Source organism: Corvus cornix, chromosome 8 (genome assembly GCF_000738735.6).
Source record: "Corvus cornix cornix isolate S_Up_H32 chromosome 8, ASM73873v5, whole genome shotgun sequence".
Lineage (NCBI taxonomy): Eukaryota > Metazoa > Chordata > Aves > Passeriformes > Corvidae > Corvus > Corvus cornix.
In genome coordinates, this window is record NC_046338.1 from 4,269,277 (window position 1) to 4,289,307 (window position 20,031).

Sequence of the window (20,031 nt, forward strand, 5' to 3'; positions counted from 1 at the left end):
GGAGTAAGAAGGTGCAAGAAACAGGAAAGGGGAGTATGGAGCGCAAATGGTACCTCAATTTTAGAATTTTTCTCCTTGGAGCAGAAAACCTCTGCTTTTTACAAAGGGAAAACACTGTAGGGGATTTAACTTGCAAGCCCTTGGCCCGTGCTGCAAGAGATGTGCATTTCCCTGCACATGTGGTACACAGTGTCAGCAGGATCAGGCGCACCAGTGTGTGGCCCTGGGAACAGGCTGGACAATCGCAATTTTACTGCCAAAACCTTGTTTTTGTATGATATTTTGAAAAGAGGAAAAAAAGACCAGCTAAAAAAAATATATAATAATAATAATAATAATAATAATAATAATAATAAAGCATGGGATACTTGGCACGCCGGGTGTATAAATCTCGACATTAGCTACCTGTGAATCATCCAGCAGCATGTTAATTGGTACCCCTCAGTAGATGAGGATTTGGCACCAGGTCTGCATGTAATTACAAGCCACACACAGAAGGACACAGGCAGCTAATGAACTCCTGCCAAACTCCAGCTCCGCTTCTGCGGCTTTTGAAGTCCGCTGGTCTTTCAGCGTTTTGTATGGTAAGCACTGAAAGGCATCAAATCACTCCTTTGACAGTGTTTAGAAAGGGTTGGTTTGTTGAATAACCCAGTCCCTCCAAAGTCCCAAATCTGAGAACTGGAGCATCTATAGGCTCCTTTCTCAACAGAGCAGTAAATAGGCTGGAAATAGAGGACACCCCTGAGGAGCTGCTGAGCTCCTGCCTCGCTGACAGGAGCCAGAGGGCTCCGGTTGCCACGATGGGCTGCAAGAAAAGAAACTATTTCCACTTAAAAAATACTTCAAAACAATCCCACCATTGGGATGCTTTTTTTCCCAACCCTCAGTGTTTCAAACTGAGGCTGTGTACAGCATCTCTCATGGGTTTGCAGTCACTCTGGTGTTCTGAGCAAGGTGGTAAAAGGTTCTGGAGGGTTTCTGCCCTGTTGGGAGGGCAGGTCTTCATGGTGCTGGGTTTGGAAGGTCGTGGTGCTTTTACGTGGATGCTTTGTTGCTGGGATGGGATTTGAGCCTGAGCCCTTCTTTTCTGAGGTGACAAAGGGAGTAGTTGTTGAGATGAAAACAATTGCCATGAAAACCTGTGATTTTCAGGCAAACATACCAGGCGGGTTTCATGGCACTACCATGGTGAACAGGAATAATGCAGCTTGGCACGAAGCCGTTCCAAAAAAAAAAAAAAAGGGGGAGGAGAGGAAACAGAAGAGCCTTTGTCAAAATTAACTGCAATAAAGAAAAAGGGACTCCTATTCCCTTGGGCTTCTTTAACTTTTTTTCCTCAATTTATTCACACGTTCCTTGACAGCAGGGCACAGCATTGTTTTAGGAGGCTGGAAATGGAAATTGAGAGTTCTCCATTTTTGGTTTTAAAAGGCACGGTGTGTGTTGTGTCCCTCGAGTCAGTGTGAATAGAGCCTTGGCCCTTGCCTGTGCCATTCGGATGTGGCCCAATTCATCCTGTCCCTTAAAGAAACAGGGTTATGAGATGTCACCTGCCTGCAAAGCACAGCCATAATGGGGAGGTTTGGGCTGTGCATGGGAAAGGGGCTGGGGTGACAATGTGGCTGTGCCCACCCTGGATGGCCCTAGGCTTGCAGAACAGGGTGGTGAAGTTTTCAGTGTTACTCTCTCACCGGATTTGCAGAATTTTCAGTTTTTTAGAGGGATAAAAGCATCCAGAAGTCCGAGATGGTGTGCGGCATGGAAGCATGCTGTCCCAAAAAAATCTGTTTGGCTTTCAGGGGCACAAATAATTCAAAAGATCTCGTCCAGGGGCAGATGGACCAGGGTAAGTCCTTGTGAGCAGCATGAGGTGGCCACTTCTGTTGCTGCAGGTGATGTCTTCCCTCCAAAACACCCCATTCCCAACTGCTTTCCACCAAAGTACCTCAAACTTCTCTGGGCAACAAGGTGTCAGCATGGCCATGGCAGCTGTTGTCATACCTCCTCCTTCCCCTGCAAAGTCTCCTTTTCCTGTTATACAAAGCTGTTTTAATTAGGAGCATGATTTTTATTTTTTTTTCAATATTACCCAGGTACCAGCACAATCTCAGTTATACCATGTATTGCATCATGTATACATTAGGATGCCGCTCTGTGCAGGCAAAATACAGAGGAGCAAGAAGAATGGTAGTAGTACACTTTTTTAACCTGTTGATAAATAGGCAAAGCCTTACTGAGCTCCGCTGTGGGGACCACCAAGATCAACCCCCATCACTTTAAGGGCCTTTGGATCACTTCCACCCACGTCTCTCTGCCTTTCAGTGCTCTGGGCCGTGCTTTATGTCCTGGAAACTCTACCAAATCGCGACTACCGAGGGGGAAAAGCTTCATTTCCAGTTAATCAAGGGAGTTGTGTAATACCATTTTCTCCTGGGGAACTTCCAGAAAAAAGAAAGGAGGAGAGGAAGGGGAGGGAGAAGGGGGGTATTACATAAAGCAAGTATATTAAGAGGAAATAAATTATGAATTAAAAGTGATTAGTGAACTTTTAAGGAAGAGGTCAGAAGTGCTTTTTGGAATACAAACTTTTTAAGCTTCCAGTGCTTGTATTGGGTTACAGAGTTATAACCCAGCCTTATTTGTGCAGGTGGCTGCTGCCTCAAATCCAAAGAAGGATTTTGCATTTACAATAGGTACATTGACAGAACTGGGTCAAAAAGCTACTGGTGGCAGGCTCAGGGCTATGGCCACGGGCTCTGCTGCCTCCTGCATAGGGGCAGTTGCTCCCAAAAACGTGCTTTATTACAGTGGCAGTGCCTGACCATGGTGCTGAGGAAGATGTTTGGGAAGTTCAGTGATGAAGTTTGATGAATTTTTATTTAAGAGACCTAATGTTGACCAGGTTAACTGGCTTCATTTTTCCTTCATATTCTTTGTGTCTTTACTGATTTAAAAGTAGTATTATTTTGTTGGCTGCATTAGACTGGCTACAGTTTTATATTTCCACCTGTTCTTGTTATGGTTTGGGATGGCCATGCAAAGAGAAGAAACCAGGGCTTGTATGCTGGGGTCATTGGGGGCACGAAGCTGAGATAAGGAATTTTTGCTTGCTATTTTATGTATTAAAACAGCACCTACAGCTCACAAAATTTTCCTCTTGAATAGAGGTGATGAAGTGGTTGGATGGGGCCCTGAGCAACCTGATCTAGTGGGTGACATCCCTGCCCATGAGTTGCAACTAGGTGATCTTTAAGATTCCTTCCAACCCAATCCTTTCTCTCATTCTATGATTCTATGTGAGTAGAACAGAGTTGTTATTACGTGGGGAAATATTTGGGTTCACCCAGCCAGTGGGACGACAGGGACAGAGGAGAGCAACTGGTTTGCTCACCCTTCCATCAGTTTGGCCGAAATCTCTCAGATTCCCCCCAAAAGAAACAGGGTGTTGAGTGTTGCTGGGGCTGGGCAGTGGTCTGGGCAGTGGCCTGAGCCCTTCCTCAAAGGCAGAGCGCAGAGGAGTGGTGGTGAGAGGCTTGTTCCAAACCCTGCTGATGGGCAGAGCAAACCCTGCTCGCTCCATTTGTAATTGGAAACATAACAGTCACCACAGCATGTTTTTCACACGAGCTGTTTGCCTTCACCATTGCAGAGTTCAGAGGCACATCTTTTTTTTTTTTTTTTTTTTTTTAAATTTTTCCCGTCTCTTCGAGCTGGGTCATCCTAGGTCAGGTTTGTCGTATCTGTGAGACTTCCAAAGCACATGGATGTGCAGAGATGCCTCAAAAGGTGTTGACACTTCGGGGTTTTCATGGGTGTTGCATTTTATCCCTTGCTGTTGACAAATGTGAAATGATGACTTTGTTTCCACCAAGTTTGGCTGGAGCTGGCTCTGGATTCCTGTTGGTAACTCTTTTATATTCACCCTTTCCAAATTTGCTGTTTCCATCATGTTTGGCTGGAGCTGGCTCTGGATTCCTGTTGGTAATGTCTTTTATATTCACCCTCTCCAAATTTGCTGGTTGGCCAGTCTGGTTTAAATCTCTTCTACCCCACAAATGCAGAATTTTATATTGACCTGCATATTGTGGCTTGGATAAGACCTTTCGTTCTTATTAATGCATTCTTAGGTATTGAAAGTGTACATGCACTTTATATTAAAGGTTTTTCAATGTATCAGCTCACGCCAAACTCCCATGAGGAAGAACTTAATGTTCTTTGTAGAATTCCCTTCTCTTTCTCCCTTTGTATGTGGTCCTTACTTTTGAAAATAGGTAACAGATACTCACTAAAAGCACTTTTTCTCCCAGAAAAAAACAGTGGCAGTATTCCTGTCCATCTGGAGCTCTTGGAGCATGAGGCTGGCACGTTGTGCTCCAGCCACATGAGGAAGTGTTTCTACTCTTGGTTTCAAATCCAGAGGAATTTGCAGTGCAAGAGGAGAATTTGGCATTTGTCTTAAAGTATCTGTGACCAAGAACCTTTTTATAATAATATTCTCCCAGGATGGCTGAGTCAGTCAATATGCTCCAGGTTGCACAGGGGAGTATTAACCACAAAGGATGAGTATCATGGAATCCTAGAATGATTTGGGTTGGAAGGGACCTTAAATCTTGTGGTGTTCCAACCCCGCTGGCGTGGACAGGGACACCTTCCACTAGACCAGGTTGCTCAAAAGCCCATCCAGCCTGGCCTTGGACACTTCCAGGGATGGGTTTGGGCAGCAGGCAGAGATACCTGTCATTTCCGACACCACCTTTGGTTCCTTTTAAAGGCACTTCTCAAATACCTCTGCAGCCTGGGGTCACCAAAGTTATGGGGTTGTCTATATAGAAAATAAATATTTTTGGCTTCCTTCTTGTTTGCTGTTGCACTCACAGGCATGAGAAGGCATTTTACCCAGTGTTCCTGATTAACCAGTTCCTACTAAAAACAAAGAGAATCCCAAAAAAGTAAGAACCCAGAGAGTATCATCATTTAGGTTAAAATGAACCTGTGTCTGCCCACTAGGAAGTCTTTTGGACTCCGTAGCATCTGGTGGGCCTAAAATGGTGAGGTTTGCTTTGAAGTTCCTATGATTTGGCTGAAAAATAATACTAATAAAGTGGACAAAATTGTCACTCTCTTCACAGGAAGGACACAAGACAGATTAACATAGATAGGGCAAATCTTCATGGGAGTTACATGAATGAACCTACAGCAAAAAGAAAATTAACTAATTTTTTTTCTTTTTTTTTTTTTGTGGAAATCAACCCATCATGTCCTAGAACTTTTCCAAACAGGTCAAATCAGAGAAATGCAATATATACTGATCCTTGTTTATCGGTTCTTTAGTGCTCTGAAGCAGGTACCTGTTTTACCGTAAAGTCTAGGGTTTGTTTGTGTGGAGAATTTTCTCTCCTCATGTGTCTGTGTAGCTGAGAGTAATGGAACTGTAACAGAGTTGAATGGGAATCTGTTTTGCAAACAAAGATATTAGATGTGTTTCCAAAATACAGGCAGATGCACAGATCAGTCTGCTGGACTTCTGGAATCAAGGTGAAGAACAATTAAGACTGTGCAGGTAATAAAATAGCAGAGCTGATGGTTAGCCCAGTTGTCTCCTTGTCCTAGTAAATATATGGTCCTCAAGTATCCAGATTCAGTCAAAAAACATTGGGATGGAGGCACGTCACTGTTGCTTTCAAGATCTTTAAAAATCCAAATTTAATAGCTTGATGGAGGCTGCAGTAGGATCCTTATTCTGGCTAACACTGGGCTGTGGATCTGGCCCCTTGAGATTATTTTTTTAGCTAACCAGATTCCCACCATTCCTTCAGATACACCCAGGGCTGGTGCAGAGCTGGGCTCTGTTTTTGATTGACAGCACATGCCTGATATGGCAGAAATGTGGAAATACTATTCTTTGGGTTGTTAAATTTTATTTATATATTTATATACATATATGTACACGTACAATGTAAGTTGGCTTCAGGAGTTGCTCGCTCTTGCAGCAGTTGCCAAGGTTGGCCTTGCAATGCTGCAATTCTTCTCTGAAAGTTGGAGAAGCCAACTTTTAAAACCCCAATAAAAGCCTACCGTAGGCTAATCTAGTTTATATGCATTTTTAAATATGTACAAATGCTGTAACCCAAATAAGGTTTATATGTACCCAAGATCAGCCACTAAGTACTTCAAACAGAAAGCCTGTCTCTTGTAGGTTCCCAAATATTTACAGAGTGTGACTTGAGTGAGGAATTAGATACCCCACTCAGCCCTGCCAAATTAATTAATGGTCTTTTTCACTTATTTAGGTAGATGTCTGATCTAGTGAAACCCTAAGAACACCCAAGGCCTGGACAGTGGCAGGCAGAAGCATCATGGAATACTTGTTAGAAATTACCATGGCTTTGTTGAGATAGCCAGCAACATCCCACAAGGGACCTGCAGGCTTGAAAGAACAAAGATTTAATGGAAAAAAACCCCGAACTCCACCAAAACCAGATGTTTAAAAAGAAAAAGGTGGTGATGGTGTTTAATTTGGTGCAAAGGTGAAGGCTGGGCTGGGAAGATGAGAGTGGCCTGGGTGGGTCACTGCACAAATGCCTCTTGCCTTCCTCTCCCTCTGCTTTTTGATGAGTGGCCAATGAAAGCTTATCCCCTTTTTAAATTTTTTTCCCTCTTTAAATCTGCACAAGTGTTAACTTTTCAAAGACTCCAAGATTCAAAGTGCTGTACCCAACACAGAGCCCTTTTTTCTCCTGCCTTTGATTTTTATGCACATTTCAAGCTGGTCAGAGAGTACACGGGGGTTTTGTTTAGGCTTGGTGATGGGGTTTTAGCTTTCAAGCTGCCAGCCTTCCCAGGATTATTGCCTATTAACTGCTTCTTAATAAAGGTGCTGACCAAAGAAAGGAGTATTTTTTCCTTGGTGCTAGATTTCCAAACTCGATTGGCTTTATTAAATGGAAAGACAAATAAATTTAAACCCTGCTCTGAAATACCTTAGCGTAGGACACCAGCAGTTAGAGGTCACCAAGTCACTTGGACTTCCTCCCAACAAAAGCAACATCATTTTTCAATGTCCAGCCCCACAGCGTCCCGCAGTGCCTCACACAATTCCTTAGTGTCCACACCTGCTCCATGCCGCTTGGAGTGGGGCTGAGCCATTTTGGATGGGGCAAGATCAGACCTCGAGAGAATTCTATTATGCTCATGGTTTGGAGCTGTGTTTGATCTCCTGCAGCATAGCTGCATAAAAGCTTGTGGTTGGGATTTCCTTGTTCTGTTATTAAAGCAAAAAATCCCCGTTGTACAAGGAAAAGAAACTTTCCTTCACCTTGTGAAGGATGTTACAGTTGAGAAGGTAATTTCAGCTCCGTTTATCTTTATTACATTGGAAAAAGCAAATCCCTTTGTTCTATGCTTTAGTTTCCTGTGAGATGAGGATAGCAGCCCTTCTCTGGTTGCACAGGTCCCTTTGGATGTGCCAGTGTTGTGTCCGTCCTTTAGGACATGGCCCACATGCTGCTGTGTCATTTCTCAGTGTGGAGATACCAGTATTAAGAGGATGTGAGGCCCTTCTGCAGCGTTCCTAAAGATTTTGCAGTTGCGTGTAGGCGAGTTGTACCCACAGACAGAATGACCAGATGGGACCATTTCTGGAGAGAAGTGACTATCCCCAAAATCAGTGTAAGTTTTTTGCCTGCCCTGTACATCTGTCATTCACTTCAGTGCAGGTCACTGTTTGCTGGAATGAACCTCTTGTGTCCTCAATAGTTAGGTACCGTGTGTAGGGATGGGAAGTGGTGGAGGTGGAAGACTTAACACCTTTGTGGGGTTCAGCTGTTGAATCTGTAGATCCAAATCGCTGCAGCCAGGGATGCACAATCTGAATTCCCTCTTAAAGTGCTGAGTCGGAGAGGCAGACTGGGGCAGGAGAGGTGATGAGGCCAGATGTTCCATCTTCACAGTACAATCCTATTCTGCTTGGCTCCTGTTTCCAAGGTGTGTGGGCTGTAAGCCCCGCTTCTGGATCCTTTTGCCTCAGGCAGATCTCCTAGTGTGAATAATGTCCCTGTGGTGTTTTGTTGAGGGATCCCAAAGGCATCTCTCTCTGCATTTAATTTTCTGTCTTCTTCCAGACTTCCCTGTGTAGTGCTTTTGCTGCAAAGCCCATGCTCTGGCGGCCTTTTGGCACCACTACTGGTTTCTCCGTGCTGGAACCCCCTTGCTAAAAAAAATGTGGGTGGTGACCTAGTCCCTCAGACAACCCGTCCTCGGAGAAATAACCTCGTGGAAGAAGAGCCATCTTGAGCACAATTTATTGTTTGCCATGGGCTGGGGTCTTCCATTCCTTGGGTGAAAGAGCAGCCTCTCACCCAACCCTCAAAATCAAGGGCATGTTATGTCTTCTAAGTAATATTCATTCAGTTATAGGGAGTGTGTTTATGTTTCTCATGTTAAAAAAAAGAGGAAGGGAAAAAAAAAGGGAATCTGAGGTTAGTGTTTTGCTGGAAAAATATCAAGACTTGATTGGCAATATCCCACTAAACCACAAGTTTGTAGGAGAGAAAACAAACCCATTGGATTTTCCAAACTATGCCTATGTGCTTTATGAAATGTGTCCCATATAGGTCACTTATGCTCTTATTATAGCTGTGGCAAGTGTACATATAATTGAGACATGGAAATACTACCCCATGCAGCTCAATGAATGAAGGGGAAACAAATCTTTATTATTCCTGGGTTCACAGAATATATAGGAACACTATTGTCTTTTTTTTTTTTTCTTTTTTTTCTTAATTTATTTTTTTTTTTAGGGCCGGTTTTAGCTTTCAGATGTATTTTATTGTCTGTGGGAACATGTGTTTTACAGACCTGTCATGTGAAAGCCATTAACAAGAGGAACTGGAGGAATAACAATGAGCCACGTAACCGTGGTGTGTCTACTCCCCGAGTTCAACCCTGCGCCGCCGCTCCGGGTGCGCGCGAAACCGGATCGCGCCCAGCGACGTTAGCGCTTCTCCCCCTGCCATTTCTCCTTGGGAAACTTAAGGATTTTTTAAGTGGCCTATTAAAACGGGGTTGCTGGCACCAGAGGCAGGCTTTTGGGGCCAAGCTGGCTGGGCATCAAAACGGTTAAATCGTGGAATGAAGATCAGCTGGATTCACACGAGATGTCCGATTTTATTTACCAAATCTGAGCAGTTCTGAAACTGTTCCTCGCTCGTTCACACGTGTGGTGGAAACTGTCCCGCCTTGCCAAGCAACTCGGGGCCCAGAACTTGCAATTAACCCATTTCTAGGGCTTTTAGAGAGGCTCTGAAAGGGGTCCTGAGCAGTGGCCTACGCCACTACTGGGTACTTGAAAATTTTACTTCAGTACGTGTTGTCCCTGCTCACGGGTTATGGAGTTCTTTCTTAAGAATAACAAAACCCTGTAGTAATCCTGGCTTAGGGAAACCCATTAACATATAGGAAAAGGAGCCAAAGTGGATTGCGCAAAGTGAAATCTAGAGAGTGGTTCATGTGGACAACATGGGGAACATTATTTTGATGACACTTCTGAACAACATGGATGGTGCCCTTGCTAATCACATCTAGCAGATGGTGCTCACTACAGATGTACTGTGGACAGCTTTGGGTCGGACCCAACAGTGCTTCATTTTTTATTTGTTATTTTTATTCATTTTAGAAGGAAAAACCCTCTGATGTCTTTGACTTCTAGCTGTGTAAACAAACCCACAGATACTTAAGCAAGTTAGTGGTCGACAAGTATTCCCTAATGCCTTCTGTAGGATCTGGGTGTGAGACCTGTTGTCTTGGCTCAAGGACAGCTGGAACCACTGTGCATTTGTTTTTCCCCTTACCTGGGTTTCGCTCTGCAAGTGGGAGGAGGGTTTCCTGTACCTTGTGGCTTGTGATTTACTGTGAACGTGGGTTTCAGGGAATTTGGGGCTTGGTTTTGTGGGGATGTAGTGCTCCTCTCAGTGATGGGCTTAACAGCAAAGATGGATGGGGAAACTGAGGCAAAGGGAAGGAGTGTGCCCTGTCCAAAGTGACATTGTGTCTGGGAAACATCCTTCTAGGTTTGAGGCAGTGCTGCGTTTCTCTGAAAAACTTACAAAAACATGGATTTACGGACACACTGCAATTTCCAGGTGTCTCCTCCATACTTTGGGTCCTGACCCACGTTCTTGAGCAGATCTGCTCCATGCCTGGTGCAAAGATCCAGCCAAGGTGTGCAGACACAGGAATCCTGAGCAGAGGGTTCACAGATAGTATTTAAACCCCAGATTTCACGTGGCTTTATTGTGACTGAAGGTGAACAGGCTCTGATGGGAGTTCACCGGCTCTTGTGGATGGGCTGGTCCTTGCATGGATGGGTGTTCCACAGCTGCTCAAAGCCCATGATTGTTGCATTAGTGGGTACAAACACTCTCAGCAAGCTGTCAATACACCCTGTAAATACAAAGAGGAGTGAGTCCAGGAAGGCTTCAAAGGCAGGGAAGTGACGGGGATGGAGAGTAGCTGGGCTGGCCAGGTAGGAGAGAAGCCCTGCAGATACTCGATCCTGCCGTGTTTGTTTGCTCAGCTCTGGGCTGCTCTGCCTGGGGCACTCGGAAGAACATCGGGCCCTCCCCGGAGAAAAGTGCCAGATTGGTTTTCATGGCCTTCTGCAGAGGGATTGCTCCAGAGGTCTGTTCCTGTAAGTTAATATTTGCAGCGCACAGGGCTTAACTGGAACCAGGCTGCGCAGACATCTGATAACCATAACAGAGGAGATGCTTTTTCCCTGCAAGACCAGCTTGGAAAAACAAATCCCAATGCTATTCCCTTTGGAAAGATAGCTATAAGAAAAGAAAAGCACCAGGAGCAGTGATGAATGGTTTGCAAGGGGTTTTCTAGTTGAGTCTTGGGGTTTTTTTTCGAGCTGCTTGTGTTTGCCTTTATTGCTGATGGGTTTGGTTGTTGTCTCCCCTTCTTTGTAGCTGGGTTGCCCTTCCTCATCATCGAGACAAGCACGATCCAACCCTACCAGAGGGGCTTCTACTGCGACGACGACAGCATCAGGTACCCACAGAAGAACGTGGAGACCATCAACGACGCGGTGCTGTGTGCTGCGGGCATCCTCATCGCCATCCTCGCGGTAAGTCCCGCCTCCAGAACCTCCTCCTCTGTCCCGGTAGAGGCTTTTGGCACCTCTTTGTCTTGCTAATGTAGCCATGGCCAGGCTATCTACCTGGTGCACATCTCCTCTGCGATTGTTTGACTTTTGTAAGCGTGGAGTTGCAAACATTTACAAATGAAAGCTTGTAATGAGAGCAATGAGATTACTCCTGAAGCCTGTAAACAGGCCCAAAGCTGTTTGGGCAAGTCTGTGAGCTTCCAGAGAACTTTTTCACCCTCCAGTAGGAGTTCAGAGTAGAGGCAAAAACACTTGAGTGTCAGTAAAGACTTGGCATGGTTTGTCCCTATTCAAATAACTCTTGGTATTTGCCTATTTTATAAGGTTTAAAAAACAAAGAAAGGATACATCTTTCCAGCTAACCAGTGCCTGGAAAATTTAACAGGTTAGTATTAGGTTTTTAAGAGATTGCATATTACAGCCGTTTTTAAAAGACAATTAAAACCTTCCATGGGGAGCATATTCCCAGAGTCCTCGCTGTAAAAAGTAGCTAATGCCCCACCTTCCCAATGCCTCTTCATTTTCCTTCTCCTCCTTCTCTCCTTTTTCTAGAGCTGTGCTAGGAAATGATTGTACGATAAGAGCTTTATTTGTCAGCCAAAAAGCTGAGCTCAGCCCATGAGCTGAGCCTCCTTATGCCAGTGTGTGCCTGGTGTGGGGCAGAAGACAAGAGCTGTCTCCTGGTTGTTGCTTAAACACTTCCAGCTAAGAGGAAATTCCCCTGTGAAAAGTACCTACATTTTCCTTCTCACCTGCTGCCAGAACAGCTCAGGTGCTTTCCCAGAGATGCCACCTTCCTCTTGCTCCTTCAGCTGGGAGGGATGGAGATGGAGAGGTCAGGAGCACTTGTTCCCCTTCCATCTTTCCTCCTAGATGAATGTCGTGGGCAGTAGATATTTTAGGATGGCACAGTGCCTGCTTTGATAATACTCCATCCTCAGCCTTGCTGCTTTGTGATGTGAGTATCTCCATCATTTCCTGACCACATACACTCACTCAGCAAAGTAGGTCCCAAAACTTCCCTGTCTCTCTGCCCCCTCCCTCCCCACAACAAGCCCAAAAGGTGCCAGGCCCCCAATTCTATAAACACGCCAGAATTTCACCCCGCAGGTGAATGACCCCCGAGTGTGGAAAAGCCATAAAAATGAAATGAAAAAGCCTCTCATTTTCGCATTACTGCCAGAGCTATCGGCACGCCAGCTCCATGCAGAGTGTGCTTCTGATCCCTAATGAGGCGGTGGCAAATACAGGAGTTGGAACAGAAACTGGAAACATAATCAGCTGCCTATGTGATCCATCAACTCTCTACCACGAAATAGCAGGTCAATTAAAAGAGAAAGAAAATCCCCAAAGAATTGGATGTTCCTGCCCTGGTTTCACTGTGCCCACAACAAATGTAACTTAATAAGGTAAATTCAAAAGCTCAGTTATTTGCTGTTGAGTGACACAAATGGCTAACGAGGAACTGAAGCAACAGATTTCTTTGCTATGGCAGCCTGCATGGAAAATTCAAGTCAGCCTGACCTCCTTTTTCAGATGTAACCCAGATACCAGAATTACTGTAGCATAATAGGAATTCCTTCCAAATCCACAAAGCACTGACTCCGCTCCCTTCGCTCACATCGTTTGCCTTTGGAAGGCAGGGCAGTGGTTATGAGGACTTCCAGGGAGCTGGCTTTTGGGGTGAAGCAGCCAAAATTTCACGCCCTAGCTTTACGTGGTGTCACAGGCAGTCTAGCCTGGGGTGAAAAGGTCCAGGCCATGTTTTAAGTGGCTTGAGGACACCCAGAGAGTTTGTTAAGTAAACGGCAGAGGCGAGACCTTTGCTTCCATCAGGATGGGAGAGGATATGCATTTGGTTTTAATATCTGTGTATTTACTGACTTCAGGCAAATTTCCATGCAGATGACACTGGAGAGGCTCGTGCCCCTGGGCTGTGCGCTCTCACATCTCTCCTGACTGCTCTTCATGCTGGAAGGTGGTTGATTTGATGTTGGTGTGGTCCCTTGGATGGCCAGGGGAAGGTGGCACTCCTCTTCCTGAACCTTGTAGGGGTACCACTGCTGTAGTCCCGTGTCCTCACACCTGATAGGTCTTGAAAGGCTATGAAAAATTCCTAATAAAATTAATTTGCTAGGTAGTCCAAGTTACACAGCTGGATTAGCTGGTTGTTTTACAGTCAAAGGTGATACGCTGCAATGTGATTAGCACAGAGAATGTTACACAAAAAGCAAGTGGCTAGAAGAGCTCTAAAAGTAATTACAGGCTAATTGGATTGCTGGTGATACCTTATAATAACAATGAAGTGGGCTTGACAACTGAAAGTCTGCAAAAAGCATTCACAGACAGAAAATTTTGATGTTGGCTTCTCTCTAGTGACCAACTTTTTAAAATATGTGCTCCAGTCCCTGGGAGTTGTGCCCATCACCACGGAATGGCACGTGTCCCGTGTGGTTGGCTTGCCAGGAGTGCAAGGCCTGAGAAGAGCTTGATATCTTTAAAACTTGTTTTCTTTTCAGGATGTCCTTCCAGTCTGTGCACATCTGTGCTGCATTAGTTTTTCACCGTCCTGCTTTATCTGGGACAGCGCTGCCAAAAAACCAAGTTTACCCAATTTTTAGCTTCTCATTAAGTTGATCCATGGCTTTCACTAACTGGGGAAGGTTCCTGGGTACCCAGCAGCGTTTTAGTGAGAGAATGAAGGCTCCAATTTACAATCTGCTACATGTGTGCAATTACCCAGACCACCAACAGTGAGAGAAAAATATTAATCCCCAGACTTTTGTTGGTCCCTGTTTAAAATGGTCACATGCCTTTCCCAGGCCAAGAGCCTCAGGTTTGTGTGGATCTGTTTGTGAGTTTGCAGTAATGGCACATCTCCCAGTATCAGATACCATCCTTAATTTGCCTGGTCTTCCCTCTGTGAAAGCCATGAGTTTTGAGCCTCTCAGAGGTCCCCTCCTTGTGAATTTAGGCTTTTGGGAGTGGACCTGCCCTCGTGCAGGAGCCTCTGTGTCCATCCAGGACAACCTCCCTCTGCAGGCCTCACGCCTGTAGATTTCCTGGCTGGCAGCTTGTGCTGGAAAGTGGTCCAAACTGGAGATAAACCATGGTCTTTGGAGACTGTGAGGATTAAAATGATGCTGAAGCCAGTTAGCTGCAGCTCCCTAAACAAGTCTTGATCACTACCAGATTTCCAGGAGGAAATCTCAGCTGTCACATTTAAACCCCAAATGGTGGTGCAGCCACTCAGAGCATTTCTGTGCCTGGTAGCAGAGCCTGCTCTAGCTTGGCATTTATTTTCTGTGATTACAGTTGTATCTCTCTTTGATAAAGCCTGCTTAGCTGCAGTTTCAGCTGCCGTAGGTGAACCTTTGTTTTTTCAAGCCCTGGTACGAGTGAGTTCAAACAATGATACAGCTTCAACTCTTCTTAGTCTAATTGCCATACTTTTCCAGTTTATTAGTTTCCAAAGGTTGTGCCAAGCTTTTAAAAAAGGTAGGCAGGGGAACCTCGTCTCCTGCTTATGGCTGGCAGGCTGCCACACTGGGAGAAATATTGTTGGCTGCTCCAGAAAGGGATTAACATGAAGGCATTTTTCCTGACAGTTAATTTTACATATCACAATCCCCGTGACTTCAGAGAGACAGGGACAAGGGGGCATCCAAAAAAAAAAAAAAAACCAACCCTGCCCCGATTTATTACTCAGGTATAAAAACACTTAGAGTAATGAATGAAATCCTAAAGCTGTAAATCTGGAGCTTAAAATTTAGGTGTGTAGCGTGACGGAGAACAATTTAAACCTTTGGCTCTTTGGGAGAGGTGAGACATTTGGACTTCATTTCACAGCCTGATTTTCATTAACCTGCCTTTTAAGAGTCCTGAATGTGAGAAGTTGGGTCCTCTGCTCCCTGACAGTGATTTATGGCAGTATTGTCAAACCTCAGCACCCCCGACACAAGAAAAACATAATCTGCTGCCATGTGATGGCAAGACCCCTTGAAATGCCCCAAAATAGCTGGACTTTATGGAGGCCTTGAGAGGTCTGAGTTGGGTCTGCTGGCAGCAAGTTTTGGGCCACAATCTGAAAAATTTGGGGCTTTCTGTTTCTTCCCCTGTTGTGTTAATGATTTTAAGAGAGGAAGATAAGCAGGCTGTGTGTTTATTTTCCTCCAACATCAGTTTGATAAGAGGGTAGTGGGTTTGGCCTCTCCTTCCCAACACACACTAATTCTTTATCTGGTTTATGTCAATTTTCTTTTCCCACTCTGCCTGGGGTGTTATTTCACTTTTGTGAATATATGCCAACATGCTAACCCAAAATCTACCCCTTTTTTGTTTTGTTTATTGGATTTTTCCATAAACACCATTCCGAGCATTGGGAGGGAAGAGGGGGAGGATGGAGGGACACTGGCCCATGGGTTCTCCTTCCTCACTGGAGAAGCAGATTCCTGGTTTGAGATCTCAGAGCTGCCTCAGCCCTGCTTTCACACCCATCCCTGGTTTTGCACAGCGTTTTTCCCCCTCTCTAACCTCCCTCTTGTGCTTCCCTCACAGATTATAACGGGAGAGCTCTACCGCATCCACTACCTGAAGGAGAAATCCCGCTCCTTTATCCAGAACCCCTACGTGGCAGCTCTCTACAAGCAAGTGGGCTGCTTTGTTTTTGGCTGTGCCATCAGCCAGTCCTTCACAGACATTGCCAAAGTGTCCGTCGGGCGCTTGCGGCCGCATTTCCTGGCAGTTTGTGACTTGGATTTCTCCACCATCAACTGCGCCAAGGGAGTTTACATCCAGAACTACACCTGCAGGGGAAATGACAGCAGGGTCCAGGAAGCCAGGTGAGACCCCGTGGCACCAAAGCCGTGGGTTGCTGCCACTAAATGTGTCTGGGGTTTCTCTGTCAGCAATAGAGGACTCAAATCTGAGACTGAGAGTAGGGTTAGATTGGATATTAGGATGGAATTCTTCCCTGTGAGGGTGGTGAGGCACTGGAACAGATTGCCCAGAGAAGCTGTGGATGCCCCATCCCTGGAAGTGTTCAAGGCCAGCTTGGATGGGGGTCTAAACAACCTGGGATAGTGAAAGCTGTCCCTACCCATAGCAGGGGGTGGAGTGAGATTGTCTTTGATGTCCCTTCCAGCAGAAACCATTCAAGGATTCTATGAAATTATGCTTTTTCTGTGAAGGCCATAAATCCACTTCCCAGTGACCAGCAGTTTCCCTTGGGAAGTGTGGCACTCAGCTGAATAACATTTCTTTTCCTTTCTCTTTACTCCTACACTATTGTTTCCCTGAGCTGCTGCTCATTGTGGGAATTCACCCCCAGAGCTGAGCTCATGGTGAGCAGCCCGAGCTGTCCCGTGTGGCAGAGCAGAGCTTCTCCTCAGGAAAGGCTCCACCTCACAGGCAGGGCTGCCAGTGCCTCCCCTTGGAGCTCTAGCACATCTATCAGATGCCCAATTTTGACTTTTCCAGGGGCACATTCCTCACGCTGCAAAGAAGCGCCCAGAGGAGTTGCTCTCTTCTCATTTCTTCAGTGTTTCCCGGTTATTTGAGGCGAGATGATGAGTTATTGGGCTAGCCTGGAAATAACTGCTGTCCCATGAGTAGGCCAGGAAGGGACAAACAATGCGAGCATCCTGTCCGTCCGTTCGCTTTCTGCCTCAGCAGCAGGCAGGGCGGATAACAGGGCTTTCATAACCCAGAGGATTGGGGGTTGTGGGTCCCTCTGGTCTGGCATCCTCAGATACCACAGGCAAGTCACCGTATTACAGGGAAAATCACAATATTGAGGATTATACTGGCTGGTTCTGAGCACCTGCTTTGTTTTGCAGGAAATCCTTCTTCTCCGGGCACGCGTCCTTCTCCCTGTACACCATGCTGTATTTGGTGGTAAGTGACCTCACTGATTGATCCCTTGTCCCCCTGTCCCACATTCCATAGCAGTAATGGCAGGATGAGCGTTGGACATGGAAAGTTGGTTGAAAAAAACAAAGAGTCTGAGCTGGTGGTGGGAAGATCCACCCTCAGCTGCTGTGGTGTTATTTAGGATGGAGACTCCTGGCGTGATAGCTGAGCTGTGCGTGCAACTTTGGGATGTAGCCAAGGTGGCAATTAAATCCAAATCCTACTGAATTTGTGGACGACCTGCGCAATTTTGTCCGCCTCACGTTGTGGTTTCCGCTGAGGAGAGTTTGGGGCGAGCCAGAACGTTTCGTGGATGGAGGGGGAGGATGTGCTGCCACGGCCATGTCAGGAGGTGATGCCTGGCTCCGAAATGTGCCAGCGGAGCAGGTGGAGCAGCCTCTGCCCGCCTGGTTCCGCAGGGGAGGGCTAGGACTTGTTTTCCTTTGTCAGTGAGAAATGGCTCTGCCCTTCCTGTGCCGGGGCTGGGGCCAGGGTGGCTGCCAAGGTGCTTCCTGCCAGGACTGCGGGAGGCAGCGCTGCCCACACGGGCTGGACACACACACAGGGCCTTCTGCAGGGGACTGCAGAGGGGTTTGTGTCTGGTTTTCCTTTGTAAAAAGTTACTTAGTTCATAAAAAATCAAGTATTGTGCTGCTTTTAAGGTTCGTGCTCCTCCTCCATCCCCGGTAATCTTGGACTAGCAAGCAGAGGAACAGCACTGATAAAAACATGAAACATGAGCTTTTATCTATGAGCAGTGCACCCCCTCATCCCTTACCCTCTGGGAAGAAAGTGACCACTCCTCCCTCCTGCCTTTTCAGCCTTGGATGCCCCCTCCCTGTGAGCAGCTTCTGTAATTGAATCACTGAGCTTTCCAGGCAGTTGTGGGCAGCATATTAAATTCTTTCTTTGTTTTCCCTTTTATTTTGTTCTTGGAAAACTTTTGGATTTCTGCAGTGAACGTTTTGGCTGTCTCCTCCCAGCTGTATTACAATGAAGAGCTGCCTTGGTGATGCTTCACAGGAGGCTCAGCCCATCATAAAACTCTCTGAGCTGAGTTTGGAATGCTCACATGGGCAGACATTTATTTCTGGGGAGCTCTGTGGGCAGTTGGATAAGTCAGCCCTGAGGTGCTTCTGAGCCCAGCATCTGGGAACAGCAAGGACTGCCAGTCCCTATTAAGTTGGGGATGGTTTCTCTACTGGGGCTTAACCCATTTTCTGCAGGGTGCTGGACAAACTTTTTTTTTTCCCATGTGTTTTTCTAAAATTCCGGCTCTTGTGGACCAGGTGGGAGACAAATGGGTCTACAGTGATTGGGGGGCTGGTGACAGAGACCCCAAAACTGCAGAGTGCATTCCAAGTTCCCACAGAATGCATGGGAAACCTGCATGCCTGATTTCCCAGTGCTGCTTTGCACCAACGCCTGCTGCCTGATGTTCTTTCTGACTTTGCAACAGGCTTTAAAAGTGGTGTTCAGCTCCTGTGGGATGCTTTGGAGCACAGAGGTGCCTCTGGTCTCTCTTTGCTGCCCTTCCCTGTCCCCATATAGGAACAATTGAGCTGTCAGCACTCACCAGCCTCTCCCCACGCCCCCTGACAAGAGGCTGCTCCATTTATCCCTCTCTATGGAGGAGGCAATCCCTTTATAAAAATTATTTTAATTTTCAACTTGAAGTGTTGTGATAAGGCTGGTAGCAGCCTCTGTCTGACCAGCTGTCCAGGTGCCTTGTGCCTTGAGAAGTCAGGGAAAATTACATCAAGTGTTTGGTGATGAATTGAAGGGAGAAAAAGGCAACTTGAGACAAGACAGGTGAGGCAATGATCTTAAGGCTCTCTTCCACCTGAATGATTCTGATTCCAGCTTGTCTAACAGCACCCTGCTCTCCATCACTCCAGCTCCCTGGTCACTGCCCGAGCCTGACAGAGAAATCTCACAGAAAAAGCGAGGCAGAAAATCTGACACGCTGGAGAGGCCGATAATACCAAAAAATAATTACAGGAAAAAAGAGATTATAGTAAGCCAGAGGGATTTTATTTGGTGCAAGGTAAACCCCACTGTCTTGCCCACCTCAGTGAATGGTTGGGGTTTTGAAAGCCTGGTTAGAAATGTGGCATCCACCACGCCAGTGCCTGCAGGAGGTGTGTTTGATGGATTCAATCAGGAGATCATCTCAATCAAGACAAAACGGATGCTCCCCTGTTCCTGGGAAGTGAGGGCTGTGCTGCAGCAGGTTGCTGCCTACACTTTGGATACCAAGAGTGTGCCAGGGGCCTCTGCAGAGTGGGGGTATCTGTGGGGCTGAGCGTGTCCTGCAGAGGTTTGGCAGATCACTCGTGTCCCGAGCGTGTTCCTGATTGAACAATACTTCATATTTCCAGGATAAGTCACTTCCCGTCTTTTCCTGGCGTTCCCTGGCTTCACTCTCGGAGCCCATTCTGAATTAAAATGTTTTCGAGTTCGCTTCACCTGGTGGAGACGGGTGCCAGAAAATTCCAGTCAGTCTATTCAAAAATCCATGGATTCCCACGCATCCCGCAGGGCTTCGCTTGCACCGTGGGGCTGGATTTGTCCAGGTATTTGGTTGGACAGTGGATGAGTGACCACAGCTTTTCCCGGCACAGCAGCAGAGCCCTGTGCTATCCATGGGCTCCTAGCAGGAAAACACCGATAGGTGCCAAGCCCTGGAGGGCTTTGAGGGAAAAGTCCCAGGGAAAGGCACTTGCAACACAGCAAAATCCCCTGGGATTTAGTTCTGAATGCTGAGACTTCAGGGCGAAGTTTCTCGCAGCCTTCTTGTCACCAGGAATACTCAATTAACATCAGGCCTTTGTATAAAAAATTTAAAAGGGGAAATTACTCTTGGGTAATCCTCTTTGTCTTAATTTTCCTTGCTTTGTTACTCCTTGGCTGAGCTGTAATACATATTTATAGCAGGCTGAGGAAAGGGG

General features: G+C 46.2%; 1 protein-coding gene across 1 annotated transcript in view; it reads left to right on the forward strand.

Moving 5' to 3' along the window:
* PLPP3 (phospholipid phosphatase 3) overlaps positions 1-20,031 on the forward strand; it is a 44,107-nt gene that overhangs the window by 13,584 nt on the left and 10,492 nt on the right. Inside the window, exons 2-4 of the mRNA XM_039556012.1 lie at positions 10,974-11,131; positions 15,728-16,011; positions 17,008-17,065. Coding sequence (XP_039411946.1) covers positions 10,974-11,131; positions 15,728-16,011; positions 17,008-17,065 — 500 coding nt within the window. The remainder of the gene's footprint in view (positions 1-10,973; positions 11,132-15,727; positions 16,012-17,007; positions 17,066-20,031) is intronic.